The 27,180-nt window shown below is 35.7% G+C and overlaps 1 protein-coding gene and 1 pseudogene across 2 annotated transcripts; one reads left to right on the top strand and one right to left on the bottom strand.

Moving 5' to 3' along the window:
* Window positions 1–2,210: 2,210 nt before the first annotated feature.
* Window positions 2,211–8,087, top strand: LOC143569255 (actin-like; annotated as a pseudogene). The gene is made up of 4 exons (XR_013141706.1): window positions 2,211–2,295; window positions 5,456–5,849; window positions 6,222–6,835; window positions 7,914–8,087. The product of XR_013141706.1 is annotated as an actin-like (transcript).
* A 1,417-nt stretch (window positions 8,088–9,504) lies between these two features.
* On the bottom strand, window positions 9,505–11,791 carry LOC143569257 (protein PSK SIMULATOR 1-like). The gene is made up of 3 exons (XM_077055219.1): window positions 10,656–11,791; window positions 9,801–10,002; window positions 9,505–9,525 (listed from the first exon to the last, which is right to left on the bottom strand). Exons 1-3 carry the CDS (start codon window positions 11,789–11,791, stop codon window positions 9,505–9,507), a joined length of 1,359 nt encoding a protein of 452 aa, XP_076911334.1.
* Between the last annotated feature and the right edge of the window lie 15,389 nt (window positions 11,792–27,180).

Raw genomic sequence — 27,180 nt, 5'->3', positions numbered from 1 at the left:
TTAGATTCATGAACCTAGTAAGCTTTGAAGCTTGGGCTCAAGCTCATTTAGCACATGAGCTCCAAGTTTAACTAGAGCTTGTTTAAGTTTGACTAGTTTCGAATTTTAGCAAGTCAATTTTGAGTAGTTCATAAACGGCTCACCAGTCATTTACACCCCTACACATGTACAAAAATATGAGCTTGACGAGTCTTTTTGTTTATCTACTTAATTTTGTTAGCCAAAGTGCATTTTGTTGATGATACATGAACTTACCAAAAGGTGGCACCAATGGTTCAAGTTGTGTATGACATGATTGTCAGTCGATGTTGACTATTTAAGCTTAAATACACGGGTAAACTTAGATAATAAAAAATCATTCTTAATATTTTTAGAACGGTGACTTATTTTCTGTGTTTAGGCCACCACATTCTCCAATTTAAAGAGTCCTGTTACCCCACTTTGACTAGACTATGTTGTCTTAACTGGGCTCATGTAACCGCATTGGCTTCAAAGTTTGGCATGGGCGTACCCAGGAAACCATACCTCCAATTGCCCTTGGCATTCGTTGCACTGTCATAAAAACAAAACTCTCTGGCGTAACAAACGTTGTGATGAAAACCCGAGTGGGCCCGACAACTTCACAATATTTGATTCGTCATGTCAATTTTACACTAATAAAAATAATGATAATAATGTGTTAAATATAAATAATATATATTTGGTTAAGAGAAGAAACTAATAATAGAACGGATGGTGTAGCCTAGCCATGGGCCGAATTTTAAGTAGTCCACATCCCCTAATTACATTTCCCATTAACAAACACACATGCACTTTGCAAATGTGATCCATCCTCTTCAATCAATTTTTTAATCGCACAGGTACGTACGTACATGCATATATCTTCTTCAATCTGTTTCCATTACGATTATGTGCATGCATGCATGGCGTTTATGTTCGGTTTTGGAACATTAATTTATCTGTTTGTTTTGACGTTATGATTTGTGGAATCGATTTGAGATCCGGTTAAGGAGATCTAAAACATCTGTTACCCGATTACAAATTTGTTTTTAAATGAGTTTTTATATTTGAATGTTGTGATCCCTTACAACGTACTAGACAATTGTTTCTAATTATGGAGGTGTATTCAAGTAGTAATTAGCCTTCAGTAATTTAGGTATATATTACCAGCATGGATGAGCATTTTAGGTATTTTTATTTTGTTTCTTGATTCTTATATATGTTTCAATTTTGAAAGGTGATCTACTTTACATGTAAAGATCAGTATTCATTGTTTAAAAAAAAGGAAATTTCTGGACTAAACTTTTTCAGAAATATCCCAAGACCAACCAAAATTCCAAAACTAGCATAAAAATTCCGTCGGGTCTGACGGAAACCGTTCCTGATCCGAGTTAATGACCCTATCAGGACGCGCCACAAAGCATACTATTCTGTCGGATCCGACGGTTTATGGTTTTGTTATTATGTCGGATCCGACGGTTTATGGTTTTGTTAGACGGATTAATAAAACAACCGACGTAATAATAAACAGTCTGATCCGATGGTTCAATTCATGCTTCCATCGGATCCGACTGTTTAATTTGTCCGACGAACCCTACATGTTACAATTCGGGGGTTTTTGATTTTGAGTTCTATAGTGAAATTGAACACTATGGTTGTGTTCTCCTTGAAAAACTAAGCGATTTGCACTATTGAGTTGATTGATTTTGTGGAGACTATGAAAGATGGAGATGGAGGTTGATTATGGAGGTTTAGGGTTTGAGTGGGAGAAGATGAAGAATTCCGTGGGACCCACTAAAATTCCGTCGGATCCGGCGGTTTTTTAAGAAATTGCGTCGGATCCATTAATACGTTGACACGTGGCGCGATTTTTAAACGTCCAAAAATTATGTCAGACGGTGTTGAAATTCCGTCGGATCCGACGGAAAAAATAGGCTACTTTAGGGACTTTTTGTAAACCTAAGCTATATTTTGAAAAATAGGCTATTTTAAAAAGGTACATATAAATTTGTTGGTCACTATAGTTTAATGATATAGAGCATTGAAAGATGGTAATCATAGTTTTGACTTTTGATTATACAGATCTTGATCTTAGTTTTATGTAAAAATAAATAAGATCAAATTGCTACATTTTGTCCCCTTAAGCTAATATCCTTTATTCAATAATTTCCATGTTTGTTGATAAATCATCAATTCAAATTCGATCTTGCATTTTTTCACAGGCATTGAGTTAAGATGGCAGACTCAGAAGATATTCAGCCACTTGTTTGTGATAATGGAACTGGGATGGTCAAGGTATTCATTCAAACATATTATTGTTACGCTGTAAACGAAACGAACGCACCCGAACAGGGCATTTTTTGTAAACAGGCGTTTAAAATTAACCAAGCAAGCAATCTAACACGGACAATTAAACGAATAGAGTTTCTTGTTCATGGTTGTTCGTTAAGAAATGATGTTTTCATGATCATTTGTTAATAGGATAAACAATCGGTTCATGAACGTAAACAAACACAAGTTAACATGTAACATCCTAAAATTTATAATGTTGAATAAAGAAAGTTACGTTTAGTGATTTCGCGTTATTAATTAATTAATATCGAGTAAAGAACGGATCATGGATTAGATTAATTGAGATGGGTTAAATAAGAATGGGCTCTAGGTCCATGGGCTTTAAGGAATATAAATATCCCCTAAACCAACCTAAAATCCTAAACCCTCATTTCATTTCCATCATAATCTCTACACACTCCAAAACACACACACCACACACCGCCATATACGGCCGGCGGCCGAGGGAGAGAAACGAGCAAGATCCGAGAGAGAGTAAACGATTAGTTGTGATTAAACAAGTTAAACGAGATCCAAACGAGCACAAAAGGTATGTTCTTGACCTTTAAAGTTTATGTTTTATTGAATGTCCTTAAGCTTAAAGATCCAAGCTTTATAATATATACGGGATATATATACGAACGAAATGGTTAGGGAACGTTAGGGGGTGATGCCGAACCATAACAAGGGTATTAAAATCGCCAAAATGCATGATAAAAACCAAACCCGTAGCGAACTGGGCAACTTCGCCTGCGAACTGGGTAACTTCGCCTGCAAAAGCTTAACTTCGCCTTCAAAGCATAACTTCGCATACGGCCAAGTTCGCCTAATTAATAACTTCGCCTACGGCCAAGTTCGCCTAACTGATAACTTCGCCTAAAGCTAGGTTCGCTTAAGGTTTAACTTCGCCTAAAGCTAAGTTCGCCTAAGGTTTAACTTCGCCTAAAGCTAAGTTCGCCTAAGGTTTAACTTCGCCTAAAGCTAAGTTCGCTTAAGGTTTAACTTCGCCTAAAGTTAAGTTCGCTTAGAAAATAAATTAAAAACCTAATGAAAAAAAATGTGTTAAGACAGTTAATGGAAATAAAATTTTTCCAAGCTGACCTGGCAGCTCGACCCCAGCCAGGGGCTCTGCCCCTTGGACCCTGCTAGGGGCTGCCGCCCCTAGACCCCGCTGCCAGGGGCGCTGCCCCCGGACCCCCGTTCGTTGTGGGTCATATAAAGATAGAAATACAACATGAGTAGTAGTAGTTAATTGATACGTATACTTGTTATACAGTCAGCCGTGTACAACTGAAGAAAGGGATAACTATTAACAGAGAGCGTAACAGGATTCAGGTGAGTTTCTAGCCCCATTCCTTGTTATGTTTTCGGGGTTGTGTGCATACTCGATGTGTTTGTTAATACATTTATCCTAAGTGATAAGTGTATGCCATATGTGATATATGTGATGGATATGAATGATTGCTTGTCGGTACGCGAACGATCTTCGGATATTGCGCGTACTGTCAGGTTAAAAAAAATAAAGGTACGAATATTATATATCGAAGATGTATGAACATTACAAATGAATACTTGTCAGGGCGTGAACGATCTTCGGATATTGCACGTATCGACAAGGGGTATGGTTGTTAAATGAATGATGTAAAGAACGCCTAGAGTGTTCTTATGCTATAATGTAATTATTGTATATGTGAAGTATGTGTATACAGGTACACGAATGGTATGTGAGTTCTACGTTCGACATAGTAAGTTAGGATGGCAAATCCCTCTAGCTTCTGTCGGACATAGACTCGGCTGGTGATGGCGTAGTTAAGGACTGCGGGCCTTATAAGTAATGTAGATGATAGATGTAAACGTAGATAGGGACGGTGGGCCTTATACGTGTTATAGATGATAGATGAGAACGTAGTTAAGGACTGTGGACCTTATACGTACTTCAGATAGGCATCAACATAGGAAAGGACTGTGGACCTTATACGTGCTGTATTTGTGTTGTGGTAGCATAGGGGGAGGACTGCGGACCTCGTACGTGCTATGAATTAGGTTGCAACATAGGGAAGGACTGTGGACCTTGTACGTGTTGTGGATGTAGGATGGTATAGGGAAGGACTGCGGACCTTGCACGTACCCTAAACGGTGAACATAGGTAAGGACTGCGGACCTTTTACGTGTTCACGACCTTGAGTACAGGTATAGACGGCGGACTATGAACGTACTCTCGGTAGACTGAGGTTAGTGATTGTAGATATGTATGTATGTATGGTAGTAAGTATGTATGTAGAACAGAAGGGTAACTAGTTAAGTATGGATATGTATCTTCGGATATGTATGTATGTGTATGTATTGTATGGCGTCCGATTAACTAGAACTCACTCAGCGTAGCTGACTTTTAGTATGCACGCAGGTGAGTAGAATGAGACAGCTAGCTTGAGCGGTCACATGGTGGGCGAATAGGAGACTGGCATCTGAAGACTCAAGATGTTTTAATGTAATTGACGTTTATTTTGAAAGACAAGAATGTTTAATTAAGGCAAGTTTTGGATTGCTGTAACGTTTCATGAAAGTTTTTATATTCCGCGAAAGTTTTAATGAACTCTGATTTGTAAGAACTGTGTTTATGAGTAAATCCGACGCTAAAATAAGGCTACCGGGTTCGGGGCCTTACATAACATAGATGAAACGGACATCAATACATTGGACTGTTGGAGTTAAAAAAAATAATAAAACTAAACAAAACTTTAATTGATGTTACTTTGATTTCTTAAAAGTTAAAACTATAATAAATTGTAATAGGCCTAAAAACTATTAATGAGTATGTAAACAAGCGAACATAAATAACCGTAAACGAACAGATATAAACGAATGTAAATGAATGAACGTGAACACATGTAAATGAACAAATGAGTCATGCGTTCATGTTCGTTTGTTTAACTATATGAACGGACATAAACGAACTTCCTGCCAAACGGTTCACAAAACACTTGGTTCGTTAACATGCCTAGTTATTGTAGTTTTGTAGTGAAACCACTTTATTTCATCTTTTATAGTTAGCAAATTCATGCTATACCACTTTTTTGACATGAATTCATATTTAGATCAACAATCTAATGTTTGTTTTATTAAGGCCGGATTTGCTGGTGATGACGCACCTAGAGCAGTGTTCCCGAGCATTGTGGGCCGCCCACGCCACACCGGAGTGATGGTTGGTGTGGGTCAAAAGGATGCATATGTTGGCGATGAGGCCCAGTCAAAGCGTGGTATTTTGACTTTGAAATACCCAATTGAGCATGGTATTGTTAATAATTGGGATGACATGGAAAAGATTTGGCATCATACTTTCTACAATGAACTTCGTGTGGCCCCGGAAGAACATCCGGTGCTACTTACTGAAACACCGCTTAATCCAAAAGCCATTCGTGAAAAAATGACTCAAATCATGTTTGAGACGTTTAATGCACCCGCTATGTATGTTGCCATACAAGCTGTTCTTTCACTCTATGCCAGTGGTCGTACTACTGGTAAGTTTATTGATTAATGTTGATGTGTCTAATTAGTCAATGGGTAAAACAGGTTGAATCGGTTAAAAGGCGCACTGGTTTTTAATGATTATAACTTCTAAACTGCTTTAAAGAAATATTACAGTATGTTATTACTGTTATGAAATACTCTTTAATCATGTTTTAACACAAATTGTTATATAAATATTTTAACCTGGATCCATCTTGACCGGTGGGCCCGTTTTGACCGATACTAAAAAGTAAAAAACGACCCATCTCAACCTGACACGTTCTGAAAACGATCAACCAATTTTGACACGTTGGCCAACTGACCTACTTTGGACATTTTATAAAGACCCGAGTCAATTATCTTTTTATTGTTTTCGTGTGCAGGTATCGTTCTTGACTCTGGAGATGGTGTAAGCCATACGGTTCCCATATACGAAGGCTATGCACTCCCACACGCTATATTGCGTTTGGATCTCGCAGGGCGTGACCTGACTGACGCGTTAATGAAAATCCTAACCGAGCATGGTTACTCCTTCACGACATCAGCAGAATGAGAAATCGTACGAGACATGAAAGAAAAACTCGCATACATTGCACTTGACTTCGAGCAGGAGCTAGAAACATCCAAGACCAGCTCATCAGTTGAAAAGAGCTTTGAGCTGCCCGACGGGCAGGTGATAACGATCGGTGCTGAGCGGTTCAGGTGCCCGGAGGTGTTGTTCCAGCCATCCATGATTGGAATGGAAGCTGCTGGGATTCATGAGACAACATATAATAGTATTATGAAGTGTGATGTGGATATTAGGAAGGACTTGTATGGGAACATTGTGCTGAGTGGTGGGACCACCATGTTTCCTGGTATTGCTGACAGAATGAGTAAGGAGATCACTGCATTGGCTCCAAGTAGCATGAAGATTAAGGTTGTTGCTCCACCTGAAAGGAAGTATAGTGTCTGGATTGGTGGCTCCATCTTGGCTTCTCTTAGCACCTTCCAACAGGTTCATATATTCTTTCACTCTGATTTTTCACTTTTATAAATGTGAGCGTAATGGGGCGATAACTTGCCCAAAATTGGGCGATAAATGAAATCTCCCCCCCCTTGCGATAAATGGGCCGACAAGGGGGCGAGGAATTTTTGTTTCCGGAAACGTTTAGAAAATAATAATATTTTATTGTTATGTGTGTGGTGTGTGTATATATATATATATATTGAGCTACAAAACCAGTACGCCCTTGAAACAAAAACTCACTCTTTGTTGACTGGGCACCACATGTCGCAAGTTACCCCATTTTGTAGCCCCTCACTATACATAGCCTAAATGTCTATATCTATTGGTTTAGGATTATTTGCCACATCATCTTTAAAAATACTCAAATTTAGGTCCTTACATTTATATGTCAGTACTACGTTTTAACTTTTTTTTTTCTCATACCAAATATGATTTCTAATAAAATAAATCAAATTACTTGTTACAAAAACAAATACTTTGTTGGTGAACTAATATAAATTATAATTTAAATGAATTGTGTAAAGGAATAAATACAGTTTATAAAGTTATGTAATTAGTTGGTTTTAGAATTACACCATTACATATTTTTATTATTTTACCAATTACCACATTTAGAATTTTTTTTGAAATTAAATATAAACGTGGTGTGCAAGTCATTAACGAACATAATGTATAAGTTACTAATGCACTCCATATGAATATAAAACAAAAATAAATAAAATAAAATAAAAAACCCACTTAACTGGCCGCACCTAAGCCAGCCTGGCGTCACCCTTATGCACGAGCTATCTCCGCACGGGTGTCTAGTGCGTGCCTATTGTTAAGTAGAAAACCAACTGGATAAATTCATATAACTATTGCTTTAACTATGATGCACTAGACGGTTATGTAAACACGTCTATTTCTCTTTCCTATTATATTTGATTAGATCTATATGTATGAGTCTTTATGTGATTTTTATAGTTCTATGTTTAAAATTGATTATGTATTGAACACGGTATAATATTTAAACTTGGATAGCTAGGGATACAATATTAATGGGTGGTTGTTGATTTTGGTGTGGCAGATGTGGATTGCAAAGGCTGAATACGATGAGTCGGGTCCTTCGATTGTGCACAGGAAGTGTTTCTAAGCATGAGGATAAAGAAAAACGATTAAAATAAAAAAGTGGTACCATTCACTATTGAGTATTCTGTTTTTCTTGCAGAATGAATTTTCAGTTTCTAATATTTGTAGTTAATTATACTCTTTGAATGTCTATTTGTTTGGATATTGCGTCTGTTTAACTATAAAAAAGTTGTATCTTTGTTCATTGATATAACTTCAATATACAGGGTTTGAAGTTTGAACACACGAAATCTTGATTTTATAATTCTAACTACAATTTAAAATCTGATTGAATGAATCTTGCAAAGGCGGATACAAGTAGTTTATAGGAGTAGATGATCATTTGAAGTCGTTAAAAAATAAATGAATAAATACATAAAGTAGCAAAAGCCAAGTGAAAGAATACAATTAACCCAAGACAATATAATTAATCCGACCCACATAAAAATCTGACTGCAGTATCATACATGCAACCCGGCTATGGTCGCCTGGTTGGCCCCATTCTCTTTTTGGGCGTACTGAGAATCATAACTCTGGTGATTTTGGGGGTATCAGTGTGCCACAGCAGAGTAGGATATGCCCATGGTCGTCAAGTTTGCCACTTTTCTATATTTGACACGTACTCACAATCGCTCCAATATTTGACCGCCATCATATGTGAGGACTAGAATTATATGACCACAAATCATATGACCACATCCAGTACTACAACTGGGGCACAAACCAAGGGACTTCATAAACTTCCATTCAAAACACAGTCTTTAAATAAATACTAAGATATGCAGTGACATATATCATACCATATAGTTGAGATAAAATAATTCATTGAACACAATTAAATAATAAATACTCATACTTTTCTACTTAGGTTGCAGTTCATCAGTTCTTGAGTTTTATGCGGACCCGTTGACTTACTAAAGTCAATCTCAATTCCTATAGATCAAATTTAACTTGTTAGATATAGATCAGATTTAACTTGTTAGTTACCCAATTCATCTAGACTCATATGACCAATTGTTCATTCAACAACACATCCTTGTATGGTTAATGCCAATTTCACCCTTTAGCAATTAATTAAAAGCTGTTTTAACATAAAAACCCGAAAATTCAACCCAATTAGGTCACTTACCTAACCCTACCATCCAACCATGTCTTTTACTGGAACTACCATTAATTTATAATCAAATGAGTAAATTACAAATATTTATTACCATCAACTTAGCAACTATTGGACAGTTTATACAAATTCTAGAATACCTTCTTGCCCTTATTAAAATTTCAATCTGGATGGTGATCTCCACTATTAGGATCATCAATCCATTAGTTCACCATATCAACACCACCATTAATACAAATGCATATTAGTTATTGTTATTAGCATGGCTAGGTGAACATATTTCGAGATCCTCGACTTTTAATGCTCATGCTAAGCTTCACATCTTTTAGATGCAATCGTCTAGCACAAAATTTATGTCGATGTTAATGAAGGCTTAAAAAAATCAGTCATTCGACCCGACCCTATAACAATCACATAGAGATGCAATTAATGCTCATTTGGCAAACATATAAACCTATATAATGCAGCTATATAAATAAGAATAAAACAAATAGCTCTAGGTTGATCATGATATAAACATATTCATTAAGGTATGATAATATTAATACCAAATTGAATATATGTATGTAGATTATATATACAACTTGTTTCATGTTCAAAACCTTACACAAATTAAGTACCAACTACATATACATGTCCACCACCTTCAAACCACAAACCCTGCCGCGGCTAACCTGCAGGCTCCCCTTGGTTGTCTTGTATGTATAGAAAGCTCAAACCCACTAATACCTCAATAATCGCAGCTTCCGTCTTCTCCTTGTCCGCAAAATGCAATGTCTGCAATAATAACATTGGAGGCCTCATATTAAAATTAGTCATCTCCACCCTCCTCTCCCGTTGCCACAACAAAGTGTTCGTTGCCATTGGCGAAAGCCACATGAAAATCCTCTTCAATGCCTCTTTCATTTTCCCCTTATCGCAGTATTTCCCTCTGCAATCATGCAATGCTGCCAGTTATTATTAGATTTCTTTGGATTTGTAGTGGTTTAAAGATGTGAGAAGAACTTCTTGCCATTTATCGAAAGTTATTGTATAAATAGGCAGTTTTCTACACCTATGAGCGAACTAAGGGAAATCTGAAAAATGTTCTTTCGAGTTTGTTGGTGTGACAAGCGAACTTGATAAGAACAAACAACGAAGTTCGCCTATTTGACTAGTTCAAATTGATCAAGCCAACAGTAACTCTCATGACCATACATATCTCTACATTGAATAAAAGCTAGGATGGCATTCGCTCGTTTGACCTGCAAACTCATGCCAATTTCGCTTGCCACACCAGCAAACTCGACCAAGAACATTGTCAGATTTCTTTTAAGTTCGCTTAGAGGCGTCACAAACCGCCTAGTTATATAACTTTCAAAAAATGTCAAGAAACACTATAACCACATCTCTAAAGTCTAAACCAACTATTATAAAAACATTCTTTATATAAGCTTCAAAAATATGTAACTAATAAGTTGGTCATTTGAAAAGATGTTTCTCTTTAAGTAATTGAAGGTTCTATTACCATAATAAAAAAACAGGTACGGATTTAAAACAAGATTTAGAGGGTGTGTGAGTTAACCGGTCTAAAAAAATACTTACAACTGACTCTTGATCTTCATCTTTACCACAACTTTCAAATTCTTTGGCAACATCTTATACATCTCATCTCTCACATTATCCTTCACTTTCTTCCTAGTCATATTCTCCTCCGCCATCATTATCAAATTCGCATAAAGAATCTGTAACCGCGCCCCGCCAACAGTCTCCGGCCCCGCAATATGAAATACGGTAGCTCCCCAAGCCGGAACTGTCCTCCGGCTCGGACACCTAACCAAATTCTTCCTAGATTTCGACCTTATCAATTTCCCCCGAGCTAACTTATCATCATTATTCCTCGAATCAATAATCCAATATTCCGAATTCGTGGTATTCGTAATCTTTTTTTTTTTACTCTGGTATGCGGCCGCAGCCGGCAAATCAGGCACGTAAGGACCAAACACCATGCATATCCTTGCATAAATCACACACACCATACTTGACATTAACCTAACAACCTTTTCATAAGGCTGTGTCCATAGTTTCGCCTTGCGAACATTATTATTATTATCGGTCTGTTTACGGGTTGGTGTAATCATCCACTCGATTAGCGGAAAGCTAAACATGTTCTTGAACGGTACGGGAGAATTAGAATTAGGTTTTTTGTCGGATACTTCATTTCTTGAATGAGAACTAGTGTGCATGGAACCATATAAACACAATGTAGCCAACAAGAACTTCTTTAATTTACGTATTTTGTTCTTTGTTTTACTCGAACCATATTCGAATTTCCTTAAATCCGTTCCACCTGCCTTGACCTCGGCGTAAATGATATTGAATCCTTTCAACGTAAACTCGGGGCATTTTCGGCCAAGCCTGTCAACAACTATAGCCACATTGTCAAGATCTTCAATCTTTTCGGCGCATGCAAGCTTTAGAAGATAGCCTTCATCGTCGGAATTGAGATATAATATGCCTTTGGATTTGAAGATTTCTTTTCTGAGGCGGGATACTTCGGGGTCGGAGAGGGATCGGTAGAGGTTAAGAAGGCGAGAGACGGCCCGAGCGGCCTCGAATGCAAGGACATCTAGGTGTTTGTTTGGTGGAGGTGGTGGTGGTGGCGGTGGTTCCTTGATGGGTGGACCTTGTAAGCTACCATTGTTGCCGGAGAGACAAACAATGGAAGCTAAAGCCTCCATATTTGAGGGGTTGAGAAGATGTTTACATACGTTATATGTTTGTTTAGGGATGGATGATCATGGTTTGAGGGTAGGGTAGGGTAGGGTTATGCTCATGAATCATGATGGGTTGGAAATGTATATTGTTTTGTTGCCTAAGGGTTGTGGAGAGGGCCAAAAGGCCAAAATGGCTTTGGTTGATTTAAAAGAAGTGAACTCCTTGAAAGGCTGATGACATGGAAATGAAACATTTGCACTTTAGTTATGACTTTTTTTAAAGAATTTACAAGATTAAATATTAATATATTGATTAACATGCTTGAGTAATATTATATCCAATGTTTTTATAACCGGATCAGATATCGAATCAAATACTTAACTGGTTTACTGGTCGGACCGGTTGAACCGGTCGAACCAGATATATGAACCGGGCAATGTAATTAATACGTTATTAGTTTAAAAATAAAAAAAATTATAGTTTTAATACTTTTCATGTATATGAATAATTCATGTCCAGACTCCAGCCCACTTCATGCCTATTTAAAAAGCTCAAATTCTATAATATTATTTGAACCAACTTTTCTAATAGGGTAAGGTTCGCATTTAAAAACTAAATTTACAAAGACTAAAGTTTTGTTGTAAAAGAAAAATAAATAAAAATATATTATATTTTAAAATAAAAAGAGAAACCCGACGAACAATCTTAAATGGTTGTATTAAAGAGATATGAGAAGACAATGTGATATTGTGAATTATGAAAATATTAACAGTTAAATATAATTTTGGGTTTATATATCACATCCCCCGACCCCTATACCCCGGGAGGGGAGCCGTGAACATTGATTGGTGGTATCGGTGTTTATTAAATTATTTTGCAGCGGAAAATTTTAACAGAACTGTAGTTAGGAAAAATGATCAGAGTTATAAAAACACCATGATTATTATTATGATAAAACAGAAATTTAATCCCTTTTGTTACAAACATAAGTTTTATAGGGTTAAACCCTTATTTACAAAACACGTTTCTTTATTCTGGTGACAAGCCACTTATTTAAGTTGGAAGCCCGCAGACATCATTCATTTGTCTCTAACAAGTCACCTGAAACATGTTTAAAATATTTGATCAGCAAGAAATACTGGTGAGTACATTCATTTGTAAATGACACATTTTACAGTTACAGCATTAAGATGTTTTTACACATGCCTGCTTACAAATTACCGAAAGGTACTTGTCACTCGACCGTGTCTATGACTGTGGTCATATTACTTATTGGCTAACACTTGTCCAATAAGTAACGTGTAATAGCCCAGTAGGCAAGCCTTGTATACAAAACCCCACAATACCAGTAGTAACCATCCCGTAAGTCTACAGAGACTTAATCACTGTAATGTATTTAAAATACTTTATAAATACATTTGAAAATATTTAGACAATCTATCATGGGTTTTGTAGGGTTTGAAATCACCATGACAGTGTCGGAAAAATAGTTGTCTCATGCAAATGTGAGTGGTATAAAAACTTGAACGTCTCACCTTTTAGGTTTACAATTAAAGAAAACGCCTCTTGGTATTAAGCACCTAGGATAAACACAATGTAGTATACCTAGATTAGTATAAAACCAATAATCATAACGATAATCACGAGAGTAGAAACTTTACACGATGGCACAATGTCATACCTTAACAGGCAGAGCTTTCGGATTCGTGAATATTTCTCTCGATCAGATATGGTATCGTTACGACAACTCGGTATTATACTCTTAATATATATATTAATATATGTGTGTGTAAATTCAGAGAGAGAACGAAATCTTGAGAGAATTGTGAATGTCCTGTTTCCTTTCTATTTATGGCAGATTTTGGACCTCATTGCGGTACGCGATGGCCACAAATAGAAAGTCGTCGCGTATCGCGAAGAATCTTGTAGCTATGTCGAGTCAGCCCTAGGCCTGCTACGTGGCACGCCACGTGACAGGCTACGTGTCCTCTGCGTAACCTCCACGTCGCGGTATGCAATGGGTAGCTATATCAGCCTATCGCGTATTGCTACGCCGCTATATATTTGGATAAGGTTGCACGTCATCGCGGTACGCGATGAGGCTAACCCAAACCTGTCGCGTATCGCGATGGGAGACAAAAATACTAAGGCGAACCTTAGCGGCGATGCGAGCGTGCGAAGTGCAAAGTGCGCCATCAAGGCGCCACATTGCGCCCATCTCACTTCGCCCGTGCCCGTGCCCGTGCGCATGCGCGTTCGGGCGCTTCGCACCCTCTGCTAGGACCACTGGGTGTGATGTGTCTTATAAGAACATTAACATATAAATTTTCTTTCTTATAAAGAGCTCACTAGTTTGTTAATCTAGCGATGTGGGATAAGAACTTACAAACCTATTTATACTATGGTTGTAGCTTCTCCATTTCTTTCCTCCACCAATGTGGGATGGAATTTCCTTCACTTATCTCTTTTATCTTTTATTTGTGGTTTGTTATAGTCTCCCCTCCTTATTTTGAATCTCGTCCTCGAGATTTGATTGGAATAAGTGTGGGTACTTCCGTTTCATTACCGATTCCAATTCCCATGTATATTCTGGTCCACGTTTTGAATCCCACTTCACTTTTACCAGAACTATTCTTTTATGCTTAAGATTCTTGATCTTTCTATCTTTAATTTGCAAGGGTTTCTCAACGAATTTCAACTTTTCATTTACCTTTATATCTTGAAGGGAACTTCAGGTGTTTTATCAGCTAAACATTTCCTTAAGTTACTTACATGAAATACATCATGTATACCTGACATTTCCTCAGGTAATTCTAGCTGATAGGCTACTGGTCCAATTCGTTTGAGAATTTGAAATGGTCCAACAAATCTTGGACTTAACTTTCCTCTTTTACCAAATCGGATTACTCATTTCCATGGAGATACTTTCAGTAGCACTTTGTCTCCAACTTGAAATTCCAATGGTTTACGTCGATAATCAGCATAACTTTTCTGACGATCTCGTGCGGTCTTTAATCTTTCATTAACTTGATTTATCTTATCAGTACTTTCTTATACAATTTCAGGACCTGATAATTGTTTTCCTCTTATTTCTGCCCAACACACTGGAGTTCTGCACCTTCGTCCATACAGGGCTTCAAATGGGGCAACATTAATACTTGTATGATAACTGTTATTATATGAGAATTCTATTAGTGGTAAATGGTTATCCCAATTTCCACCAAAATCTATTACACATGCTCTTAGCATGTCTTCCAATGTTTGTATGGTCCTTTCACTTTGACCATCAGTCTGTGGATGATATGCCGTGCTCAAGTTTAATTTTGTTCCCATAGCTACTTGGAAACTTTTCCAAAATTGAGAAGTAAAACGGCTATCCCGATCCGATACAATGGATAATGGAACTCCATGTAATGAGACAACTTTGTCTACATACAACTTAGCTAATTGTTTCATTTTGAAAGTTTCCTTCATTGGTGTAAAATGAGCTGATTTTGTTAATCTGTCCACAATCACCCAGATTGTGTCATTACCTCTTCTTGTGGTAAGTAATTTTGTAACAAAATCCATTGTTATTAATTCCCATTTCCATTCTGGCATTTCTAATTGTTGAAGTAATCTGGATGGCTTCTGATGTTATGCTTTAACATGTGAACAAGTTAAGCATTTTGAAACATAACTAGTTATGTCCTTTTTCATTCCTATCCACCAATAGATTTTCTTCAAATCTTGATACATTTTATCTCTTCCAGGATGCATTGTGTATTTGGATTTATGGGATTCTTCGAGAATCTTTTCTCGTAATCCTCCTATGATTGGTATCCAGATCCCGTTCCCCCTTCGGAGAATTTCATCATTTCCTTTGACAAGTAGATCAATGGTACCATTTCTTTTCTCATCAGCAACATTATTTTCTTCTATTGCTTGTTTCTGAGCATTCTTTACTTCATCAATTAAATTGATTTGAAGTTTTAACCTTAGAGCTCGCACTCTTTTAGGTTTCTCATGCTCTTTTCTGCTTAACGCATCGGCTGCTATATTTGTCTTACCTTCACGGTATAGGATTTCACAATCATAGTCATTAAGAATTTCCATCCAGCGTCTTTGCCTCATGTTAAGCTCCTTTTGCCCAAAGATATATTTTAAACTTTTATGATCTGTGAATACGGTAAACTTACTACCATATAAATAGTGTCTCCAGATATTTAGGGCGAAAATTATTGCTCCCAATTCTAAGTCATGTGTTGTGTAATTCTCTTCATGCTTCTTTAATTGTCTAGATGCGTAAGCAATAACTTTCTCACGTTACATTAGTACGCATCCCAAGCCTGATTTAGAAGCATCACAACAACCTGTGAAATCTTCAGTTCCTTATGGTAGCGCAAGTATTGGGGCATTTTTTAACTTTTGCTTCAAAGTTATAAAAGCTTCTTCTTGCTTAGGTCCCCATTCAAACTTGACATTCTTACACGTTAACTTGGTTAACGGAACTGCTATTCGGGAAAAATTTTGAATGAAGCGTCTATAATATCCTGCTAATCCTAAGAAACTTCGAATTTCTGTAGGAGTTTTTGGAATTTCCCAATTAGTAATAGCTTCTATTTTGGAAGGGTCCATGTGAATACCTTCATGGTTAATCAAGTGTCCTAGAAATGTACTTCTTGTAACCAAAATTCACATTTTGAGAATTTAGCATAAAGCTTTTCTTTTCTCAATAGTGTCAGAAGTTTATGAAGATGTTTGACATGATCTTCACTGGTTTTGGAATAAATAAGTATATCATCTATGAAAACGATTACAAATTTATCCAAATATGGTTTGCATATTCGGTTCATCATATCCATAAATGCAGTTGTTGTATTGGTTAAACCAAATGGCATGACTGTAAACTCATAATGACCATATCTTGTCCTAAAAGCTGTTTTAGGAACATCTTCTTCTTGCACTTTTAATTGATGGTATCCTGAGCGTAAATCGATTTTAGAAAAATATCGAGCTCCTTGGAGTTGATCGAATAAATCATCAATTCTCGGTAAAAGATACCGATTCTTAATTGTGACTTTATTCAATTCTCTATAATCGATAAGCATACGCATCGACCCATCTTTCTTTTTGACAAACAGTACTGGTGCTCCCTAGGGTGATGAGCTAGGTCGTATAAAACCTTTTTCTAGCAATTCATCTAGTTGCTTCTTTAATTCTAACATTTCTGTTGGCGCTAATCAATATGGTGCTTTAGCAACTGGCGCTACTCCTGGTATTATATGAATTCTAAATTCAACTTCTCGATCAGGCGGTTGTCCAGGTAAATCTTCTAGAAAAACATCACGATATTCCGATACTACCGGAATTTCTTTTGACTCTTTTCCTTTGGCGCTAATGATTACAGAAATCATATATACCACGCCTTGTTTCCTTAGATAGCTTGCCGCTTTCATTATTGATATGAACTTTCTAGGCTTGAGCATCTTATCTCCTTGAATTGTAATAATTTCTCCTGTTGACGAGCGAATTTCAACAGAATTTGTATTACATAGGATTCGAGCATGATTGGCTGCTAACCAGTCCATTCCTAATATAACATCGAATCCAGCCAGATTCATTGGGAGTAAATTTGCTTTAAACTGGTGGCCTAGTAAGTTTATATTTTCTTCTTGAACTACTTCATGAATATGAATGGAATTTCTATTGGCCGTTTCTACCGTGCAAACTTGATGGAGTTTGGTTAATGGTTGATTTAAGGCTTGGCAAAACTTCGTGTTTATAAAACTTTTGTTTGCTCCGGAATCAAACAATACTTTAGCGTAAACGTTATTGATAAGAAACGTACCCGCAATGACGTCTGGAATCATTGCTGCTTCTTGTGAAGTAAGCTGAAAAGCTCGTGCATTCTTCTTAGGTCCATCTGTGTTCTTTGCTTTGTTGTCAGGCACCTTTATCAGCTTTGGACATTCTGGACGGATGTGGCCAGGTTCTCCGCAGTTATAACAAACACGACTTTCTTTTCTTCTACATTCTTCATCTGTATGTCTAGCCATTTTGCAATAATTGCAATACTTAGTTTTCTTAAATGCGCATCTCCCTGAATGCTTTTTTCTGCAAGTTTTACAGAAAGGATGACCATAAGATTGCCCTGTTCCTTTCTTCTGAAACTGTTGGGTAATCTTCTGGGCTAGATCTTTCTTTTTGTTTTCTTCCTGAATCCGGACTAATCCGTCTGTCAGGGTATTCGCTAGCTCAACTGTTTCTTCAATAGTCTGAGGTCTAGCTGACTGTACCAGATCGCGGATTTCACTTACTAATCCCCAAATATAACGAGAAATTAGTACTGATTTTGGCGAAGCCAAAGCCGGCACCATTCTCGCATATTCGAAGAATTTTGTCGTATACTCAGGACACTTCACACCTTCCATCTTGTGTTTTAAGAACATAGTAGCAATATTTTCTTTCATGAGGTGGACAAAATTTCCTTTCTACTATTTCTTTAAACTCTTCCCAGATCATAGTATAAACTATGTGACTTCCTTTTGACTGGAATACCGTGTTCCACCATTCCATTGCTTCATTAATGAAGAGGTTAGAAGCATACAATATTTTATCTTCTTCAGCACATTTACTGATTCTTATAATAGCTTCTGTCTTTTCTAACCAACGTAGTGCTGATATAGGTCCTTCTTTTCCAGAGAATTCGGTTGGTTTACAGGCCAAGAAATCTTTGTAAGTACAACCATGAACTTTTGACTTTTTGGGTAATGGGTTGTTATTTCCTCCATTCACGCTATGACTAGCCTCATCGTTAGACTTACGTTTATTACTCTCGGTCTTATGCCTAATTACAGAAACAGGTTGCCAATAGCATCAAAAATTAAAGGAATTGCTTCAGTGATTTTCATAACTATCATATTTTCAATAGCATTCATATTCAGATGAGTTTCTTGATTATGAATTTCATGATTATGCTCGTTCCGGGATTGTGCTCATTTACGTGACTATGCTCATTTTCGCGATTGTGCTCATTCGACATCTGAATTACATTTAAGAAAGAAATTATTAATATCGTAATCAAATAATAAGGTCGCAAGATATTAATAACACATAAGCATAAAATAACACATAGGCACAGAATATGTCAAAATCGTCGATCTTTGCGACATTTACTCTTTTTATAGATATGCATCACCATATTTTAAATCTACACACTATATATATGCGTCACCACACACTTTTCTTATATACATACACACTTTTTTTATACCAAAGAAATTACGATAATGAACATATAAATATTATATATATATATATGGCTTTATATATATGGCTCTCGGCCATAACATCCCTCAGTCTATTGGCGGTATCCACTAATTCTTCCCCATAGTGACGGAGCTCTGTCTTCATCTCCGGTGTCATGGTGGGGTAGTTTGCAGTTTCAGCTTGGAATGGTGCATAAGGATTTGACATCATTGTTTGATATTGCCAATCATTCGTCCACCATTCTTCCATTTGAGCTTGGCTGATAATATCATCATGGAGCAGTGCATTATTTGGGTCCTGGGATGGCATATTAGGGTTGCTGGAACTTGCTGCACCCATATCGTTGAATATCGGTTGAAAGTTATCACATTCATCTAGGCATCTGCCTAGTCGCTCCTCCATTGGTATTGTTGACATGGGTGGTGGTAAAGTTGGTGGTGGTTCAATTTGTTGTGGTTGTTGATTTGGTTGTGGTTGAGTTAATTGTTCAGGTTGTGGTTGAATTGGTTGTTTAGGTTGTGGTTGAATTCAGGTTATGGTTGAGTTGGTTGTTTGACTGTGGTTTTTCCTTTCTTATTTCTTCTCAACCCTCGTTGCCAGTCTTTCAGCCTTCTTCTTCTTTTAGGGTGTTGTTGACTACATTCTCCTTCTTCTATATTCGTGGAGTTAACGGATATGTGTTCAAAAGCATCAACTAGCTCACTCATGGTGTTAATCAAAAACAATAAAACAACGAACTCCAAAAGAAAGTAATAATTATTTTCACATGTGGTTAAAATCTTATTGGTTAACACATAGGTTAATGCATGTATTTCCTAACATTAATTTTTAACATTAGGTATTATTAAAATACCCATATTGCTAAAACCAGTGGCTCTGATACCACTTCAGCTATCACAGCCCCCGACCCCTATACCCCGGGAGGGGAGCCGTGAACATTGATTGGTGGTATCGGTGTTTATTAAATTATTTTGCAGCGAAAAATTTCATCAGAACCGTAGTTAAGAAAAATGATTAGAGTTATAAAAACACCGAGATTATTATTATGATAAAACGGGAATTTAATCCCTTTTGTTACAAACATAAGTTTTATAGGGTTAAACCCTTATTTACAAAACACGTTTCTTTATTCTGGTGACAAGCCACTTATTTAAGCTGGAATCCCGCAGACATCATTCCTTTGTCTCTAACAAGTCACCTGAAACATATTTAAAAGATTTGATCAGCAAGAAATAATGGTGAGTACATTCATTTGTAAAAGACACATTTTACAGTTACAACATTAAGATGTTTTTACACCTGCCTGCTTACAAATTACCGAAATGTACTTGTCACTCGACCGTATCTATGACTGTGGTCATATTACTTATTGGCTAACACTTGTCCAATAAGTAACGTGTAATAGCCCAGTAGGCAAGCCTTGTATACAAAACCCCACAATACCAGTAGTAACCATCCCGTAAGTCTACAGAGACTTAATCACGGTAATGTATTTAAAACACTTTATAAATACATTTAAAAATATTTAGACAATCTATCATGGGTTTTGTAGGGTTTGAAATCACCATGACAGTGTCGGAAAAATAGTTGTCTCATGAAAATGTGAGTGGTATAAAAACTTGAACGTCTCACCTTTTAGGTTTACAATTAAAGAAAACGCCTCTTGGTATTAAGCACCTAGGATAAACACAATGTAGTATACCTAGATTAGTATAAAACCAATAATCATAACGATAATCACGAGAGTAGAAACTTTACACGATGGCACAATGTCATACCTTAACAGGCAGAGCTTTCGGATTCGTGAATATTTCTCTCGATCGGATATGGTATCGTTACGACAACTCGGTATTATACTCTTAATATATATATTAATATATGTGTGTGTAAATTCAGAGAGAGAACGAAATCTTGAGAGAATTGTGAATGTCCTGTTTCCTTTCTATTTATGGCAGATTTTGGACCTCATCGCAGTACGCGATGGCCATAAATAGAAAGCCGTCGCGTATCGCGAAGAAGCTTGTAGCTATGTTGAGTCAGCCCATGGCCTGCTACGTCGCACGCCACGTGTCCTCTGCGTAACCTCCACGTCGCGGTACGCGATGGGTTGCTATATCAGCCTATCGCGTATCGTTACGCCGCCGTATATTTGGATAAGGTTGCACGTCATCGCGGTACGCGATGAGGCTAACCCAAACCTGTTGCGTATCGCAATGGGAGACAAAAATACTAAGGCGGCCCTTAAGTAGCGATGCGAGCGTGCGCCATCAAAGCGCCACTTTGCCCGTGCTCGAGCCCGAGCCCGAGCCCGTGCGCGTTCAGGTGCTTTTCAGCCTGCGCTAGGACCACTGGGTGTGATTTGTCTTATAAGAAGATTAACATATAAATTTTCTTTCTTATAAAGAGCTCACTAGTTTGTTAATCTAGCGATTTGGGACAAGAACTTACAAACATATTTATACTATGGTGGTACCTTCTCCATTTCTTTCCTCCACCAATGTGGGATGGAATTTCCTTCACTTATCTCTTTTATCTTTTATTTGTGGTTTGTTATATTATACCTGAAAAGAAATTACATTTATATATGTTAAGCCAAGAAATCAAACACATATAATTACCACTTTAGTAGAGTTCGTAAGCACATTTGGTTTGAAACATAAGGTCTTAAGTTCGAAATCCGTATCACATAATAATTTATTTTTCAGAATTTTATAAAGCCTTATGGGTCATGGCCCATAATAGGAAACAGGTCATGAATCATAATATAATGAAAAATAATGACATGACATCTACTTGGCATTCTACGTGAAGTGCATTGTTAAATATTATGTTGACAAAGTTGTATTGCTTTAATAGATTAGTTAGTTCTAAACTTAAACCAAAATTAATAATTAAGATATATGGCGCACATAGAGAGTATGAAGTATGAACGAACTAGTACCAAACTATAATAATATAATATGTTAATTTACAACCTCACTCAACCTTTTATTAATGAGAAAAATATTAGAGTAAACAATAAGAAATACTTGATTAGCGCAGGTCGATGTTACCAGTTAATCAACCCAACTCCTTTATATATAAACAAATCATTTTTCTTCAACTATAATATATAGATGCATGAGAGATGAACTTTCTCATCGAATTCAAACCTTGCTTCCCATGTACAAAAATGCAATTTCATAAGTGAATTAATGATAAAAAATTTGACTCCTAACTTTATACTTGTATATATAACGAGTAATATAATTCTAAAAAGGGCGTTTGAGGCAATTTAAGATATGAAGGACAACACGACCTTAAGTGAGATGGTTTGTGCTTCTGATTAGTGTAGTACTCAATCGGTATACCGGAGGTGGCCAATTTTGAGCAACTTGGACTAAGGCCTAACCATGGATAGAGGTGCGGTTGTGGTTCACCACAGGTGATGGAGATGTTGGGAAATTTCTGAGAGTCATTTGCACTTTTAGATTGAAACTATTTGGTGATTTTCCAAATACACATATATCAATCGGATAAAACTCTGACGAGATCAAGAGCTTCGTATATGAATTTTGAGAGTGAATTCTTGAACCACAGAATGAGAGTATTCAACCAAATGCATGGGATGATCGATGTACAATTGGGGTCTGTTAGCAATTACCATTTGGAGTTTTAAATAATTAATAGTATCCGCCCATATTTTGCCTTTGGCTACTTGACACTACCCTTGAAAACCCCGTTTGTTAGGAGTTTCGCCCCTAATATCATGATAAACTAAAACTCGTGTATACCACGCACCTCCTAACTTGTTTAATGTATATTATGATATGATTTAAATTGATCGAAAAGTCAATTCAATCACACTAAAATATCTAACAAGGATGTGTCTATGGTATAAGCACAAGATCGGTTGGAAGTTTAGGGGAAGAAAGTTATAAGAAAAATGAGGACTAAACAAAGAAGTATTGCGCGCCACACTTTTATATATTGTCGGTAAGGCCATTATTAACTGTCCGATTTTGGTTGTGGGTATATTCATTTGGTACAATAAAATCATCTATGGATATTACTAAATGCATGATCACTTGTGACAAACTTTATTGACATGTTACCAACAACTTTTCTAAAGTCGACCTTGAGCTTGTTTCCAACGGATTATCACCGTCAGATTTTTTAGCGATAAATGTGTAACATCCGACCCTTCGCACCACCAATATTGTTCGTTTTGTCCACGAAGAGCTCATGGATTTGATTTTGGTTGCCCAGGTGGAGACTTCTCAGGAGGTCACCCATCATGCTACTACTCCCACTTGATCACGCTTAATTGTGAAACTCTCCTCTCGTCCACTACCGTTAAGCCCAAAGCGCGTTGGTGATTTAAGAAGCGAGACATTTATTTATGAACCAATGATTACTCTTGTCCACGGCCGATCTGAGATTTGCTAGGATGTTACAAACACACCCCTTTGGACCCATCGTCCTCGATGAGGTTTACCCCACCATTCCATCCAGAATGTGGGATTTGCCTAAGGCGTACGGTGTACCTCACGATACCCTCGGGGACTCGCCGTCTCTGATGAGGTTTGCCCCACCATCACGAACGACACAAGAGTGGATCTGATACCACTTGTAACATCCGGCTCCTCGCACCACCAATATTGTCCGTTTTGCCCACGAAGAGCTCACGGATTTGTTTTTGGTTGCCCAGGAGGTCACCTATCCTGCTAATACTCCCACCTGAGCATGCGTAACTGTGGAACTCTCCTCTCGTCCACTAACTTTAAGCCAAAAAGGCGTTGGTGATTTAAGAGGCGTGCATTTACGTATTAACCAAGGATCACTTTTGTCCATGGTTAATGTGGGATTTGCCAGTGATTTTACAAAATGCCAACGTATACTTTGCACCGGAAAACAGTGAATGCTTTCACGACGAATCATCGACGCTTTCATCTAGGTTATACTAGTGAAACCTCTCATCGATAATCCGTCGGGAATATTAATTAATCTTCAAAGATATTAAAGTTTAAAAAATTTCCTAAACAATATAAGTACAATTAAAATTTTCTAGAAAATAAAAATAAATTATAAACTGCAAAAATTAAGTAAACTAGCAAAACATAGTTTGTGCGGCGGGACTAGTTTTTTTTAAAAAATAAATCAAAACGCGTATAGACAAACACTTTGTGACGAAATATATGGAAAGCAATAAACAAAAAATATTTTTAAGTTATATTAAAATAAAAAGAAAACGAAATATATTAGTGTGAAAAGACACGACAGTGAATTTAAAAAATCAGAATTATTTTATAAAATAATATTTTTTTTGTATTTAAACGAATTAAAAGAAAGACCAAAATACCAAAATAATTAAATTTATCTTCTCTAGTATTTAAGATCACTATAATTAACTTAAATATTAATTAAACGCAACATTTCAATAAATTATTTAATTATTAATAAAAAAATCTTATGATATAAACTATATACTAGCGCTGAGCACAGTTCGGTTTGGTTCGTTATTAGGCGAAACCAAACCGAAACCAAAGTAATCGGTTACTTGAATATACATGCCGTTCAGTTTTCGATTTTTCTGTTTTCCGGTTATTTTCGGTTTCGGGTCGCTTATTTTTGGGTTTTTTTCAATTATGTGTAGACATTGCAAAAAAAAAACTAAAAATGAAAATTCATATTTTAAGCTTTGTATAAGAACGTATTAGAGTACCACATATATATTAAATTCAAAAAAACAAAAATGGGCATATGTTACGTGGAACTTTCCGAATACAAAGTTGATAAATCTTTAAATACTATTAAAGCAATACAATGTGGACACATGGTCTTCTTCTAGGCTGTCCACATGTGCAATCCAGTTAGCATGTTTCCATTCTCATGTATTCTAATATTCTATCACGTGTCATCTCACACACTATTTAAACCTTATAATTTTCCACCCTAATCATTTTAATCTCTATCTCTATCTCTCTCTCTCTGCTTACTAACTCCACCATCCACCATCTTCTATATTCCGGTAATGTAGATCGAGATTAATCGTTTTCCGGTAAGGCTATATATTATACTTTAATGACCAACAATGTTATATGATTTTCCGGCAGGGTTATATATTTTTCCAGCAAAATCATATTTTCTTTCGGTTATTGTAGATCTAACATTTTATCTTTGTTTTTATTGTTAACTGATTTTTTTAAAATCAGTTTAGGTTCTAAATCAGAAACGACGATGAAGCTAATATTTCTACGTATTTACGTTATTCCGGTAAGTTTTCCATTTATGTGTTATACCTATAACAATGGGTGTTTTATATTTATTTGAAGTTTAATATTTTTCTTGTTTTTTTGCTATACATGTTTTTCTTCTATATTCTAAATATAAATCAGCTTCATCCATATTCAATATCATTATTTCGCTTTTCCGGTAAGACACATTTAAATTATCTGGTTATAAATTATAATTATAATATTCCATTATATCAATGTTATAACAAAACTTTATTATTTCAGGTAATTTACCCGAATAATTTACGGAAACTCTAATTTTAATTTCTTAATAAAAAACGGAGATACCATGGTTATTATCATTATTTGTTATTTTTCGGTAAGACATTTAAATTTTTCGGTTATAAATTAAATATCAAATGTTCCATAACATAAACATTAATATTCTACTTTATAATTTCAGGTGAATGTCACGAGTCATACAACCCAATTTCAATTTAAATTCTACGAAAAAAATCCGAGATACCATGGTCATTCTCACAATTTCGTTTTTCCGGTAACACCTTTAAAACTTTCCGTTTATTAATTATAATTAAATAATTCATAATATCAATATTAATATTTGATTTTATTATTTCAGGTTATTGTCCAACTCATATTATCTAATTTGACAGATTGAGGATGACTTTATAAGATGTATTTTTTATATTGATGTATATTTATTTTTTGAATAATCATGTATATTCATGTACATATTTAATTATCCATTAATACAATTTATTTTGTTTGACTTTCCTTATTTGTTTAAATAACCGAATTAACATGAATATGGTAATTTAAATACTTTAATTAACTCAATCACACTTTAATTAACATTTTGAATTTCCTTATAAATAATGGTCCATAATAATACTAATGATTTAACTACAATATATTATTTTATATAGATTTAAATTTTGACTATATTTAAAACATAACTTATATTACCGTATTTTTATAATTTACAAAACTATTTGATTTCTATTTATATTTTAATTTAAAAAATTTATTATCGTTATAAAATTGATCACCATATATAAGTAAATATAATGGATAGTTATAAAATTGATCATGCACTCAAATTTGACCTTACATATTTATGGTCAACGTAGGTCAATACTTTGAATATGATAATTCTAAACAAATTTGGTATATGATTAACCATTAATTTATAATTAATGGTGTATAATAATAATGATTTGACTAAAATATATTTTTTATATACATTTAAATTTTGACTATATTTTTACATTTAAACAACTTAATTTCAGAATTAATGATCAATAATTTAAATAATAAGTTGACTAAAATTTTCAAAGATAAGTTATATTACCTTATTTTGATAATTTACAAAACTATCTGATTACTATTTATATTCTAATTTCAAAATTTTATTATCATTTCTATTTATATTATATCTTACATAAATAAGTATATGTAATGGATAGTTATAAAATTGATCACGCACTCAAATTAAACCTTACCTATTTAAGGTCAGTGGAGGTTAATGCTTTAAATATCAATCAATCAATCAATCAATCATACCCAGTTAAGTCCCACCAACAGCAAAGCTATAAGTAGGGTCTGGGGAGGGTGGGATGTAGGCACACTGTACCTCTATCCAACGGGATAAAGAGGTGGCTTCCAGAGAGACCCTCAACTCTGTAATACATATGTATGATGCATTATAAAGTAAATGACGTAATAATAATAATAATAATAATAATAATAATAATAATAATAATAATAGTACTAATAAAAACAATAATAGTAATAATAAAATAATAATAATAATAATACACATACTAAAATAAGGTGAATAGAAGCCTTAAGGTGCTCATTTCTCCCTAAAAATCTTTAACTTTAATCCTACTTCTCCAAGAATTCTTATCTCCAATCATGTCCTC

The sequence above is a fragment of the Bidens hawaiensis genome, unplaced genomic scaffold (genome assembly GCF_021521415.1).
Source record: "Bidens hawaiensis isolate Kalapana, Puna unplaced genomic scaffold, B.hawaiensis_p1.1 tig00024433_1, whole genome shotgun sequence".
Classification (NCBI taxonomy): domain Eukaryota; kingdom Viridiplantae; phylum Streptophyta; class Magnoliopsida; order Asterales; family Asteraceae; genus Bidens; species Bidens hawaiensis.
Note: the sequence above shows the minus strand (reverse complement) of the source record. Positions and strands in the feature narration are given on the sequence as shown.

Coding starts and splice junctions, on each gene's coding strand:
- LOC143569257 (XM_077055219.1), bottom strand. CDS start 11,791: ATGGAGGCTTTAGCTTCCATTGTTTGTCTCTCCGGCAACAATGGTAGC. Junction 10,003..10,655: donor ATGAAGATCAAGAGTCAGTT/GTAAGTATTTTT, acceptor GCATGATTGCAG/AGGGAAATACTGCGATAAGG. Junction 9,526..9,800: donor CGGAAGCTGCGATTATTGAG/GTATTAGTGGGT, acceptor TGCATTATATAG/GTTTATATGTTTGCCAAATG.